Consider the following 13,206-nt stretch of genomic DNA (forward strand, 5'->3'; position numbering starts at 1 on the left):
GGTCGTTTACTAGTTAATACTCATTAGATCACATTACTTCTGTACAAACAGAATTCTTTTGCAAATTATAGGTGGGTTGGGAAAATATTGCATCTTATGCCACCAATATTTTTTGTATTCCAACACAACTTTCTTGATGTTGGTACCCAAAGGGAAGTCAATTGTTGCCAGGCAAAATTGGTCTTGCAATACTATATACAAATATATTAATTAGGAGTAGGCCACATGGTCCTTCGAGCCTGCTTCTCCATTCAACAAGATCATGGCTTTTAGAAAATAAATTTAGAGTACCCAATTTTTACCAATTAAGGGGCAATTTTGCGTGTGGCCAATTCAGCTACCCTGCACCTCTTGGGTTGTGGGGGTGAGACCCAAGCAGACACGGGGATAATGTGCAAACTCCGGGTCCTCGGCGTCGTGAGGCAGCAGTGCTAACCACTGTGCTAACGTGCTGCCCAATACGATCATGGCTGATCGGATTATAACCTCAGCTCCACATTCTTGCCTACTCTCACCCTTCACCCCCTTGCTCATCAAGAATATTCCAAATATTAAAAATATTCAGATTCTGCCTCCTCCTCCTTTTGAGGAAGAGAGTTCCAAAGTCACTCAACACTTTAGAGAAAAAAATTCTCATCTTGGTCTTGGGCTAAATCGCTGGCTTTGAAAGCAGACCAAGCAGGCCAGCAGCACGGTTCAATTCCCGTAACAGCCTCCCCGAACAGGCGCCGGAATGTGGCGACTAGGGGCTTTTCACAGTAACTTCATTGAAGCCTACTCGTGAGAATAAGCGATTTTCATTTCATTTCATAAATGGGCAACCCCTTATTTTTAAAAAGTGACCTTTAGTTCTACATTCTCCCACAAGAGGAAACATCCTCACCATTTCCACCCTGTCAAATTCCCTCAGTATCTGATGTTTCAATCAAGTCGCCTCTTATTCTTCGAAATTTCAACAATTACAAGCCTAGTTTCTCCAGCTTTTCCCCATAAGTGAACCCACCATTCCAGGTGTTAGCATAGTAAACCTTCTTTGAACTGCTTCCAATGCATTTACATTGTTCCTTAAACAAGGAGACCAATAGTGTACAGAGTATTCCAGATGTGGTCTCACCAATGCCCTGCACAACTGAAGCACAACAACCCTCCCCATGCATTCGATTCCCTTCTGAATAAGTGACAATATTCTATTCGCTTTCCTATTACTTGCTGTACCTGCATACTAGCCTTTTGTGATTCATGCACTAGAACACCCAGATCCCTCTGCATCTGACTCCTTCAATCTCTCACCATTTAGATAATGTGCTCCTTTTTTATTCTTCCAGCCACAATAGACAATTTCATGTTTTCCCACATTATATTCCATTTGCCAGATCTTTACGCACTCACCGAACCTATCATTGTCAGTTTGTCCTTATTACAACTTACCTTCCTACTTTTTCTTTTGGCTGACTATAACAATTGCTTCTTATTATTACTTACAGACATCCAACATAGGTTCTGGTATCAATCAGACATCAGCCAGTAGGCCCATCAGTTCTTTTCAACTCAAATACAATACAGATGGGTGACTTATGTAACTTTATTAATAACCCATACCCATCTTCAGAAAGTAACAGGTGCTAAGTTTAACACTTCTTTATTAACATTTCCTTCTTGCCTTGGACTTTTAAAAAATGTATAATTTACTCCAAACACAAATCGAGAACATACACATACAACAGCCAAATATAAACATGATTCAAACAGTTGGTCAATTTTCCCCCTTTTTCTCCCCAAACTACCCCAACATCCCCTCCCTCCACAACCGCCCCGAACGGCTGGCGACAAATAAATCCTCAAATAAGGATAGTAAAAGCCTTCACCGTGCATAAAACCCCTCTTCCAACCTCCAAAAAACAAACTTAATCTTCTCCAATCTTAAGAATTCATACAAGTCCCCCCAACTATGCCAAAATCTCCGGCGGTGCTGTCAACCTCCAACTCAGTAAGATTCACCGCCGGGCAATCAGAGAGGCGAAGGCCATGACATCAGCCCCCTTCCCCTTCAGCAGGTCTGGCAATTCAGAAACTCCAAAAATCGCCACCCAATGGCCCAGCGACATCCTCACCCCCACTATCTCTGATAGGGTGTCGTACATCGCAGTCCAGAAAGCCCCAACTTTGTGCATCCCCAGAACACACAAGCGTGGTTCGCCGGCCCTCTCCCATATCTCACACACACGGTGGTTAGCACTGCTGCCTCAAAACTCCAAGGACCTGGGTTCAATTCTGGCCTTTGGTGACCATCTACATGGAGTATGCACGTCCTCCCACAGTTCAAAGATGTGCAGGTTGTGGATTTGCCGTGCTAAATTTTCCCCAAGTGTCCATAAGGTTAGATGGGGTAAGGGGGATAGGGTGGAGGTGTGGGCTCAAGTAGGATGCTCTTTCCAAGGGCCAGTGCAGACTTGATGGGCCAAATGGTCTCCTTCTGCACTGTAGGGAATCTATGATCCCTCACCTCCAGGAAAAACCCACTCATATGGGCCCCGAGTCATATGAGCCCTTTGATTTCAGGCGCTTCCCCACCTGATCCAAAGTCCCGTGAAGAGGAGCTATTGCTCCCTCAATCGCACCGGAACAGTCTCTTTCACTGTTGATGAAATCCATCAAATGCCGCAAAAGCAGTGTGGTGGATGGCGATGACCCTCTCCCCTCCGCCATTTTTCAACTCATGCTGTGCCAAGCGTATCCCCCAACTCCAAAGCTAGGGCTATCACTGACTTTTGCCGGTGTGATATCCCGCTGACATTCCACTCTCAGGGAGAAACCACGATCTTCCACTCACTTCTTCCATAAAAATCACCCGTTATCTGGGCAGAAAGGGCCAAAACCAACACCTCCAAGAAGGAGCCACCTTGTGTGCAACTAATTAGTTCATGGCCAGCATCGGAAGTTGCATTCAGTTAATGCAACTGAGGGTTTGATATCTGTCGCGAAGGATATAGTCAACAAGGTACAGATGGTACTGTATTAACATAGTAAACAGATTGCTACAGAATATTATCGCAAAAGTAACTTTTTGTTAATTAGTAATAAATATGCAGTACTTCAATTGATTTAAGTTTAATTTTAAAATAGAAAATTAAAAAAACTGCAATTAAAGAAAATAACTTGAGTGCAAATAACTCAGTTCATCAGCGTTGTCTGGAGTAAGAATACAGTGATAGTGAACGTGCGTTGTTATGTAACTTTACCTGTCATCATGAGATGCAATTCTTACTCCACACACAGTTCGAGCTGGTGTGAAAGAAAGCACACCCAAATCTTCAAGTTCAGTTAAGAAACGCTGCTCTGTTTGAAAAGAAAAGATGTTTCATCACATTAATCTTATAATTTTCAGACTGATACTTAAATAACAAGCACAGTAAGAAGTCTTACAACACCAGGTTAAAGTCCAACAGGTTTGTTTCAAACACGAGCTTTCGGAGCGCAGCTCCTTCCTCAGGTGAATGGTGAGGTATGTTCCAGAAACATTTATATAGACAAAGTCAGAGATGCTGGACAATGCTTGGAATGCAGGCATTTGCAGGTAATCAAATCATTACAGATCCAGGGAGAGGGATAATCACAGGTTAAAGAGGTGTGAATTGTCTCAAGCCAGAACAGTTGCTAGGATTTTGCAAGTCCAGGCCAGATGGTGGGGGGTGGATGTAATGCGACATGAATCCAAGATCCCTGTTGAGGCCGCACTCATGCGTGCGGAACTTAGCTGTAAGCTTTTGCTCGGCAATTCTGCATTGTCGCGTGTCCTGAAGACCGCCTTGGAGAATGCTTACCCGGAGATCAGAGGCTGAATGCCCTTGACTGCTGAAGTGTTCTCCGACTGGAAGGGAACATTCCTGCCTGGTGATTGTCGCACGATGCCCCTGTAATGGTTGATTAATTTATGTTGTGATTCCAGATCAAGTGGGGCTGGAATTGACCCAGGGTGTGGTAACAGAATGTCATGAGGTACTCTGAATTACTCTCATCAGCAACACCTAACAGGCTAGATCTTTTTGCCTCAAGACTGTAAGCAGTTTATAAATTCAGTATGTAAAATATATTGACGATGCTCAAGTACAGAAATCACAACACTTTCAATGTTTGACGGAGATCCTCCTCCCCCCCCCCCCCCCCCCCCCCCCGGACATACCTGTGATTTTGGCATCGCGTTTGGTTCTCCACTGAGGAACAAACACAGTTATTTTTCGGTGACCACGGTTCCAAAAATATTCCACTGCAATAGCAATTCCACGACAGGAAAATATTTTTTTCATTCCATGGCTGTGAGGATATAAATATAAAATGAAAAATGATAAAACCATTGACATATAAAGACTAATTTGGGTCACAAATGTGTCATCACAGGATTCAAATCAACAGATTGCTGGTTAGGATAAGGGCCTGAAGATCTTTGGATGAGAAAGCTCAGTATTCACATACAGTTTATGTAATTTAGACTCTTTCCCCATTACAATTGAATTACCCAACCCTTCAGTAAACAGAGTAGATACAATTTCAAAGTAAGAGTGGATCACAAATGAGAGCACAACCTGAATTATTTGAAGCATGTCCCGAACAGTAAATTGGAAGCAAATTTAGTTGAATTATACAAAACAAAATCAATGACATTAAAGACAGCAATAATATTTGACGTAATGAAACGTTTACAAATAGATTTTAACGCCTAACCCAAGATAGTTACATAAGTTTACAGTATCTACATCTCCTTTCACTCTATTTTATCTAACCATATTTTCCTAACATTCCTTTCTCCCTCAAGTACTTATCTAGCTTCTCCATAAATGTATTTTTGCAATCCACATCAATTATTCCATATGTTAGCCAGTTCCATATTCTAACCACTCTGAGTAAAAACATTTCTCATGAATTCTCTGTTGGATTTATTATTAACTGTTGATGACCTCTGGTGTTGACTCTCCATGATGCAAGTACCTTCTGTGTATCTACTCTATTAAAACTCCAGTTTTAAAAACATCAATTAGGTTCCCCATCAGCATCCTTTCTCCACCCCCCCCCCCCCCCCCCCCCCCCCCCAAGTGGAGAGCATCCACCTTTTCACTCCTTTCTGATAGTTTCTGGTATCCCCCTCCTAGTGAACCCTTTCTGCATTATCTCCTGTGCCTCTGTACTCTATCGTCATATGGAGATCAGAACTGTGCACATTACTCAAAATATGGTTTCATCAAGTTCATATACAAGTTTAACATAACACTTTTCAATTCTATTCCTCCAGAAATGAATCTCCGTGATTTTTTAATAATTTTACAGCCTTAAAAAAAAGTTATTTTGTGATCAAATTAATTTCATTCTGAAAAATAAAATTGGAGAAATACTTTCTGAAATTAGGAAAACAATTGTGAAATATTGACTATAACAGAGTCAGGCTCCAAAGAAAAACAGAAACATGAACAGTCAAAGGAAAAAAGGAGCTGAACTGGAAGAGGCAAACTTCAATGAGATAAAAAAATAAATAAAGCAGGCAGAAAAAAATAAGGCAATAATTGGTGGCCAAAATGTGGACCATAAAACAAAATATATTTCTTATATAATGAAAAGGGGATGCAAAGCTTAGCGGTCTGTTGATAAAGTAAGATTAAAACCAAAACAAACTCAAATGGAGACGTGTAGGAGGAAGGTGAAAAAAGATGAGAAGGCCTAAAGAAATGAAAAAGTTATCAGACAACATTAAATGGAAATAGTAAGAGCATTTAGACGAAGGAGGGAGTTGAAGAGTGAAAAATGAAAGTAAAGTACAGATATTGAATAAATATTCTTCATGAGATTTTACAGCTGGTGGAAGTAAGAAAGTAGTGAACCAGAGGATATGGAGCAAATGACAGAACTACAGAAAAGGAATTACTTCCAGATTGTTCTTTCAAAAAAGCAGAACTTTAGAAACATAAGTCACAGGTCCTGATGGCATGCATTCTTGGCTGATGGAAGACAAGGGACTTGACAAAATTGTTTTGCCCTCATGCAGTTGGACAGAAGAGCAACAGGAAGAACAAATCTAGTAACCACTGCCCTGCTAAGTTATCACGGTCACACAAATTAATTGGGTTAAATTCACAAAGTTTGAAATGTACGGGTCACGTCCGAACATACAGACGGATTAGGGTTAGGAGTAGGCCACACGGCCTCTTGAGCCTGCTTCACGATCCAGTATGATCCGACTATGGCCTCAAGTCCACATTCTGCCTACACCTTCTGACTCCCTTGCTAGTCAAGGATCTATCTACCTCGGTCTTAGAAATATTTATTGACCCTGTCTGCACTGCAGGATCAGGAGAGACAGGAGTTGTAAAGATTCATGACTCTCAGAAAAAAAATCTTGTCCGACTTAAATGGGAGACCCCTTATTTTTAAACTTTGTCCCCTAGTTCTAATATCTCCCACAAGGGGGTACATCCTTTCAGCATCCACCCTGCAAATCCCCACAGGATCTTGCATGTTTCACTAAGAACAGCTGGCATAGATTTGTTGACGGCAAGGTGGTCCTTGATGAATATTTTTATTTTGAAAGAGTGACCAATTCAAAACTCTGCAATAGATAGTTTATATGCAATGCCTTTGAAAACCATAAGGCATCTTGCTAAAAATTTGTTCACTCACCATCAACTGAGTTTCTAAAGCCATAGAGCTCCACAGCACCAAGAGACCTTTCGGCCCATCAAACACCTACCTATTCTAATCCCATTTTACAGCGTTTAGTCCGTAGTTGTGCAAGAACAGTCACATTTTCTCTTGGATTATCTGCTTGTTCAGGATGTAACTACATGAATAGAAAGCTAGTTGATGCACAGTAAAATCTTAAGGTAAATGGGTTTCACTTCAAAAGGAGTGAAAGTGGTGGACCCAAGGAACCTCTTCTGGGTCCATTTTTATTCTTTACATCCAACACCTCAGGACAATGGTAAATAAAATAATTAAAAACATCAATAGAACTTTAGATTTTACAAAGACAGGTCAACACAAAAAGAACAAAGAAGTAATAATTAATGTACATAAACATGGATTGCTTCAGAGTGTACTTCTGAAGTTTTGGATGTCCCTTTGTAGAAAGAACATTAACATAATGTAGCGCCAAAAAGATGATGCCAGGGATGGGAAACTATAATTACAAAGGAGAGAGTGGAAATTCCACAGGATTAAGTTAGTGATAGCTGGAAATAATTAGCAGGTTGGCAGATATATACAGGGAGAAAGTTAACATTTTAGATCGGAGACCCTTCGACAGACCTGGTTCATCCAACTTCAATGACTGTATTCTTCCCCTCGCCATTTCGGGTGAACGAGATTCTTAACATGGCAAATCTTTGCAAAATCTTGCTTACCAGAAAAGGGGGGGGGGGGGGGGGGGGAACAACCATATCGAGGTTGAAAGAACCAGTTCGGCCAAAGGGTCTCCAACCCAAAATGTTAACTGTGTTTCGCCCTGCATAGATGTCCCTATGAATATTGCACCTGAATATTGCAATCCTTATTCTGCTGTCAAAAGGTTATTTACAAAAAAAATATTTACTGCTTGTTCCTGAAAATTCCATTCTTTTGAATAAAAAGACAAGTAAATATACACAAAAAATAGAAATTAGCATGGGGAACATGCAAGTCATCAGGAACCACTCTATTAACAAATCATAATTTTAAAAATTTGGGTTCTTAGGATCGGCATGTTGTTGGCAAGGCCAGCATTTACATTTCATTCCTAATTGCCCTACAGAAGGTGGCTTTGAGCTGCCTTCTTCACCTGCTGCAGTCCAACATTCACCAAGAATTAATCTAGGTTTCACACTGAAGTCAGCACCAAGACAGCTCTTTAGTGATGGAACCATGTTTTCTGAATAGCATGGTACGAGAGGCCAATTCCGAATTGCATTATCTACAGCATAGTAGGTATTTACTTGTTGCGGAGAAAAGTACAGCTATTCAACTTTAGTATACTTTACTCTTCCACTCATGAGAAACCAGATGAAGACACTTGGGAGTTAAAAACTTGGCCTTTATTACAATGCTATAACAACAGGCTAGTGGCATTCCAAGAGTGATGCCAGGGAGCACAGATTCGAGAATGGTACAGCACAGATATACTTTGAGATTTGGTTATACAAAATTTGCAAATACCAATACTGTGTTAATAGTCATCCATGTCCAATCATGACTACTGATTAAGGTTACATTAGGCATCATGTAAGAGAATAATTAACCAACCAGATCAATGGTCCACATGCTTAAATTAACTATCCAATCACTACAAAAGGCATGTATGTGTCCCCTAATATTTATCACAGGCTCCCATGATTGAGAATGAGGATATCAATCACCTACCCTGTCTAGGGATAATGTTGTTCTCCCAAGATAAATGGCCTGCTGTACTAACAATTCTGGATATCTATGTTTAGCACAGGGCTAAATAGCTGGATTTTAAAGCAGACTAAGGCAGGCCAGCAGCACAGTTTAATTCCCGTACCAGCCTCCCTGAACAGGCGCCCAAATGCTGTGACTAGGGGCTTTTCACAGTAACTTCATTTGAAGCCTACTTGTGACAGTAAGCAATTTTCATTTCATTTTTTTTTTTCATTTCTCTCTTCCTGACCAGCTGGCACCACAGAAGAGATCCCACACTGTCCTTCTGATAAATGTTTGGCTTAATCTAGCCTGGGCACCACCACCAGTGAGATGTGTCCTTGGGTATGCTTTCTGTGGGAGTCAACTTCAGCTAACCAGCTTTGTGACTAATACAGAACAATACAGAAGAGTTTTACCTCCTTCAGCACTTTAGAGGGATTACTAAAGATTTTAAAACTAATTCAATATAATGTCTAAAACTATACCCTTTTATACTTTAAAAGAAATGTTAAGTTAGCCAATATTTCAGGCAATTAATTCTTAACATTGTGATGATGAGTAACATCCTGCTTTATTCATTTTTTTTTGCCAAATTCAGACATGTCCACACAAATGAACTATTCCACAACCTCCAGAGTACCTTTCCAATAACACACACCTCCTCCTCCGTTACAACAACCAAACTGACCTTCAACCCCCTATGATTTGAAATTTTTTGGCTCACCAGCACTTTCTCAAAAGCAATTTGGCACAGGCAATAAATGTTGCAATGACAACAACGTCCACATGCCGCGAACAAATTTTTAAAAAGTCCACCCCCCCACCCCCCAAACCATTGATCCTTTGTATGTTGAAATGTTACAACTCTCATCAATTCAGCATCTTAATGCAGCAAACCACTGCTCTGAGCAACCCAGCCTCCATCCATCTGAGTGAAGCAGACCAACCCTACCTCTCAGCCGAGGTGACTGTGGCAATATGTAGCTGTACAGTGCCTAAACTCAAAGGCAAAATCATCTCTCACTTTCTCCTTGATCAACCAAGCAATGTGCAATACAACTCCTCACTTAACAGAAAAACTTCAATCCCTCCTTCTATCCTCTTTTACCAAACCGTTGCCTCTCCTTTGCCTTCTTGCACTCTGTATTCCTTACTTGTCCACCTCCCTCCCTTCTGCCCTGGTTTCCTCCCCACTCATGGCTGAATTCAATTATCACCCCCTACCCCCACTCCATTTTCCTTCACCTAACCCTACTGGTCTTGAACACCGCATTTCTTACGTGTAAGCTAATGAGAAATTGGCTAACTTGCAGTCCCTTACTTAGGTTATCATTTTTATGCCCTATTAGTGTCAATGTTAAGAGTACACAGCAAGCTAACATGTAAAGAATCGTAGTAAGAAATGTCAAATCTTTTATTTTGTTGCAGTAAGCAATGTGAATGGGCTTTAGCTGTACTATTGGCAATCAAAGGCTTGCAGTATTCTGGAAAACACAATGGTGGGCGAGGGGGGGAATTAAATTTAGCAGCACTTGTAATGGGGCAGCACTTGAAATGGTGCTCGAGGTGGAGCTGTGCAAGAATGGAATATTGGATATGACTCACCGTTAGAACCTGTCAAGGATAAAAGGGAGCAGGAAAGCATGGATCAAACTGCATTGCTGAGGAAGTGAGGATACGAGGGTGTAACTCAACTGGCAGTACTGGTTTATACTAACGATATCTCCAAGCATCAAATCTGCTATACGATTGTGAATCATTACCTTGAAGCTTTGTTTGCTTTCAAATTGTTTTGTAACCGAACAGACATTTACTTAGGAGGAAATACATTGTCTGTGTACCTGTTTCACAAAAACACTTTTTTTTAAAAAAGAAACTTAATGCAAGTTTTACCTGAATGAAGTTTTTGAGATTTGCCCGCTAGCTTGAAGTCAAACAATTTTGAAAAACAAAGATTCGACAGGAGACGGACAGAAACATTATTTAAATGCTGTTGCGATAACTTGGGAAATTGTGCCCATTCCATGTGCTCAGATTGCAGGATCGGCTTTAAATTTAAAACATTCTGCATTCAGGACAAAATTTCTATGCGTCATCCTACCTTAAAATTTAAATTTTACTGAGAATATTAATGGTGCCAAAACAATTCTTAATAAATTTACTGTGAAATATGTAAATAGGATTTTAAAAATTAGATGTTTACTTTGATATCAAAAATTTTAATTAATCCAAAGATGTTGTGACTCTTTTTATCCCCAAAAAGCACCCATCAACTTGATTAGGTCATCGACTAACTGCATCCATAAAATTAACAGTGGTTTATTTGGGTTTTCAGAAAGCTTTGGACAAAGTCCTGCACAAGGGTCAATGTTAAAAGTACACAGCAAGCTAGTATATAAAGAATTGTAGTTGGAAATCTCAAATCTGTTATTTTGTTGTAGATACAGTAGCAAGGTGAATAGACTTTAGCTGTACTATTGACAATCAAAGGCTTGGAGTATTCTGAGGGTGATCTTGGAAACAATGGTGGATGGGGGGGGGGGGCATTAAATTAAGTAGCACTTAAATGGGGCAGCACTTGAAATGGTGCTACTGAGGTGGAGCATGTAAAATTAAAGTGCATAGGATTTGGGGCAGGAGTCGGCTGTTCGGGTCTGCTCCACCATTCATTAGTGTATTGAGATGGATAGAAAACTGGTTGGCAGACAGGAAACAAAGAGTAGGAACAAATAGGTATTTTTCTAAGTGGCAGGCAGTGACTAGTGGGGTATTGCAGGGATCAGTGCTTGGAGCAAGCTATTCAATATATATATTAATGATTTAGATGAGGTAATTAAATGTAATAGCTCCAAATTTGAAGATGACCCAAAGCTGGGTGGAAGAGCTGCAAGGAGGATGCAGAGATGCTTCAGTGCGATTTGGACAAGTTGCGTGAATGAGCAACTGTGACAGATGCAGTGTAACGTGGATAAATGTGAGGTTATCCACTGTGTTAGCAAAATCAGAAGGCAGAGTATTATTTGAATTGATATAGATTGAGAGGAGAATGTGCAATGAGACTTGGGTGTCCTTGTGAATGAAAAATGAAAATCACTTATTGTCACGAGTAGGCTTCAAATTAAGTTACTGTGAAAAGCCCCTAGTCACCACATTCCGGCGCCTGTTCGGGAAGGCTGTACATCAGTTGCTGAAAGTAAGCATGCAGATGCAGCAGGCGGTAAAGAAAGCAAAAGATATTCTGGCCTTCATAGCGAGAGGATTCAAGTGCAGGAACAGGGATGTTTTGTTGCAATTATATAGAGGGCCTTGGTGAGACCACACCTGGAATTGTGTGCAGTTGTGGTCTCCTTACCTGTGGAAGGAAGTTCTTGCTATTGAGGGAGTGCAGCGAAGGTTTACCAGGCTGGTTCCTGGGATGGCGGGACTGACGTACGAGGAGAGATTAAGTCAGTTAGGATTCTAATCACTGGAGTTCAGGAGAATGAGGAGGGATCTCATAGAAACCATAAAATTCTAACAGGACTAAGCAGGAAGAATGTTCCTGGTGGGGAACTCCAGAACCAAGCGTCACAGTCTAAGGATACAGGAGACACCATTTTGTGTCGAGAGAAGGAGAAATCTCTTCAGCTAGAGAGTGGTGAGCCTGTGATATTCACTCCCACAGAAAACAGTTGAGGCCAAAACATTGTATGTTTTCAACAAGGAGTTAGATATAGCCCTTGGAGCTAAAGGGATCAAAGGATATTGGGGGGGGTGTGGAAGTGGATTTCATTTATTGTCTTGTTTTAACCTTGCTGTCTGTATGTAATATTAAGGGTCTGAAATATATCTGTGATCCTCAAGTAAAAAGATGTTAAAGGGTTAAGGGAATGGAATGAGAACAGAACTCTATCTGTTAGTGCAGAGACAGCAAAGATGAGTGTGTAAAACCTTGTCAACTGAGACAATGGACATTGGAATGTGAAAGAGCTGACTCAGGAGCACGAGAGAGGAGATAAGGAGATTGGACCAGATGGCCGAATAGGGAAACCCTCAGCAGCAGGAGTAGCAGCAAACTGTGTTAAAGATTACGTAAGAATAACTGCCATACCTCGAGGAAAAACAACTCCATATAAGTACATGTTCTGTATCTTTGCCAAATCATTGGTGTATTCAGGGATTCAAGGGGATCACCTCGAAGTTGTAATTGTATATAGGGACAGCCCGCCCTCTCGGACTTTGGCACTTCTTGAAGGTGGTTCCCCGACTACTTAGAGATTTGTCCCGGCCGTGAATAAACGAATATTCGTTACTGACGTGTTCGAGTGTTTTACTTCTGGACTGACGGACGGCTATGTGAAAGCGCAATTCACAAGGGGGGGGGGGGGAAGGAAGAACAGGACCAGGTTACTGAGTTGGATGCTCAGCCATGATCACAATGAACGGTGGAGCAGGCCCGAAAAGCCCTATTTTCTATGTCTAACATACATGGATGTATTTTTTCCAGACATAGGAAGTAATACTTATGAACACGAACTACTTGCGTATTCAGGGCTATATTACACACTTAGGAGTTCGGAGGCTCATTCCCACCCTAATCCTATAGAAAAACAGCAGGGCCAAAAAAGGCGCATTTGTGGAAATTCCTGCAGGAATAAGGTTACATTTTTTCAGCATGAACCAATGACATTCTCTTGATTGAAAATGAACAATTCTCTTCATTCCCCATACTTGTTAAAAACATAGCTTTCACAGAAGAAATTCACAGGTCTGATGGGGGAAAAACTTTTTACAATATTTTGGAAATCATCCCAACTCAGATCACTCTGT

At 40.9% G+C, this 13,206-nt stretch overlaps 1 protein-coding gene across 1 annotated transcript in view; it reads right to left on the reverse strand.

Moving 5' to 3' along the window:
* LOC119971300 (NEDD4-binding protein 1-like) overlaps positions 1–13,206 on the reverse strand; it is a 43,311-nt gene that overhangs the window by 19,823 nt on the left and 10,282 nt on the right. The window contains exons 3-4 of the mRNA XM_038806663.1: positions 4,181–4,311; positions 3,240–3,336 (exon numbers count right to left, since the gene is read on the reverse strand). Coding sequence (XP_038662591.1) covers positions 3,240–3,336; positions 4,181–4,311 — 228 coding nt within the window. The remainder of the gene's footprint in view (positions 1–3,239; positions 3,337–4,180; positions 4,312–13,206) is intronic.

Source organism: Scyliorhinus canicula, chromosome 9 (assembly GCF_902713615.1).
Source record: "Scyliorhinus canicula chromosome 9, sScyCan1.1, whole genome shotgun sequence".
Lineage (NCBI taxonomy): Eukaryota > Metazoa > Chordata > Chondrichthyes > Carcharhiniformes > Scyliorhinidae > Scyliorhinus > Scyliorhinus canicula.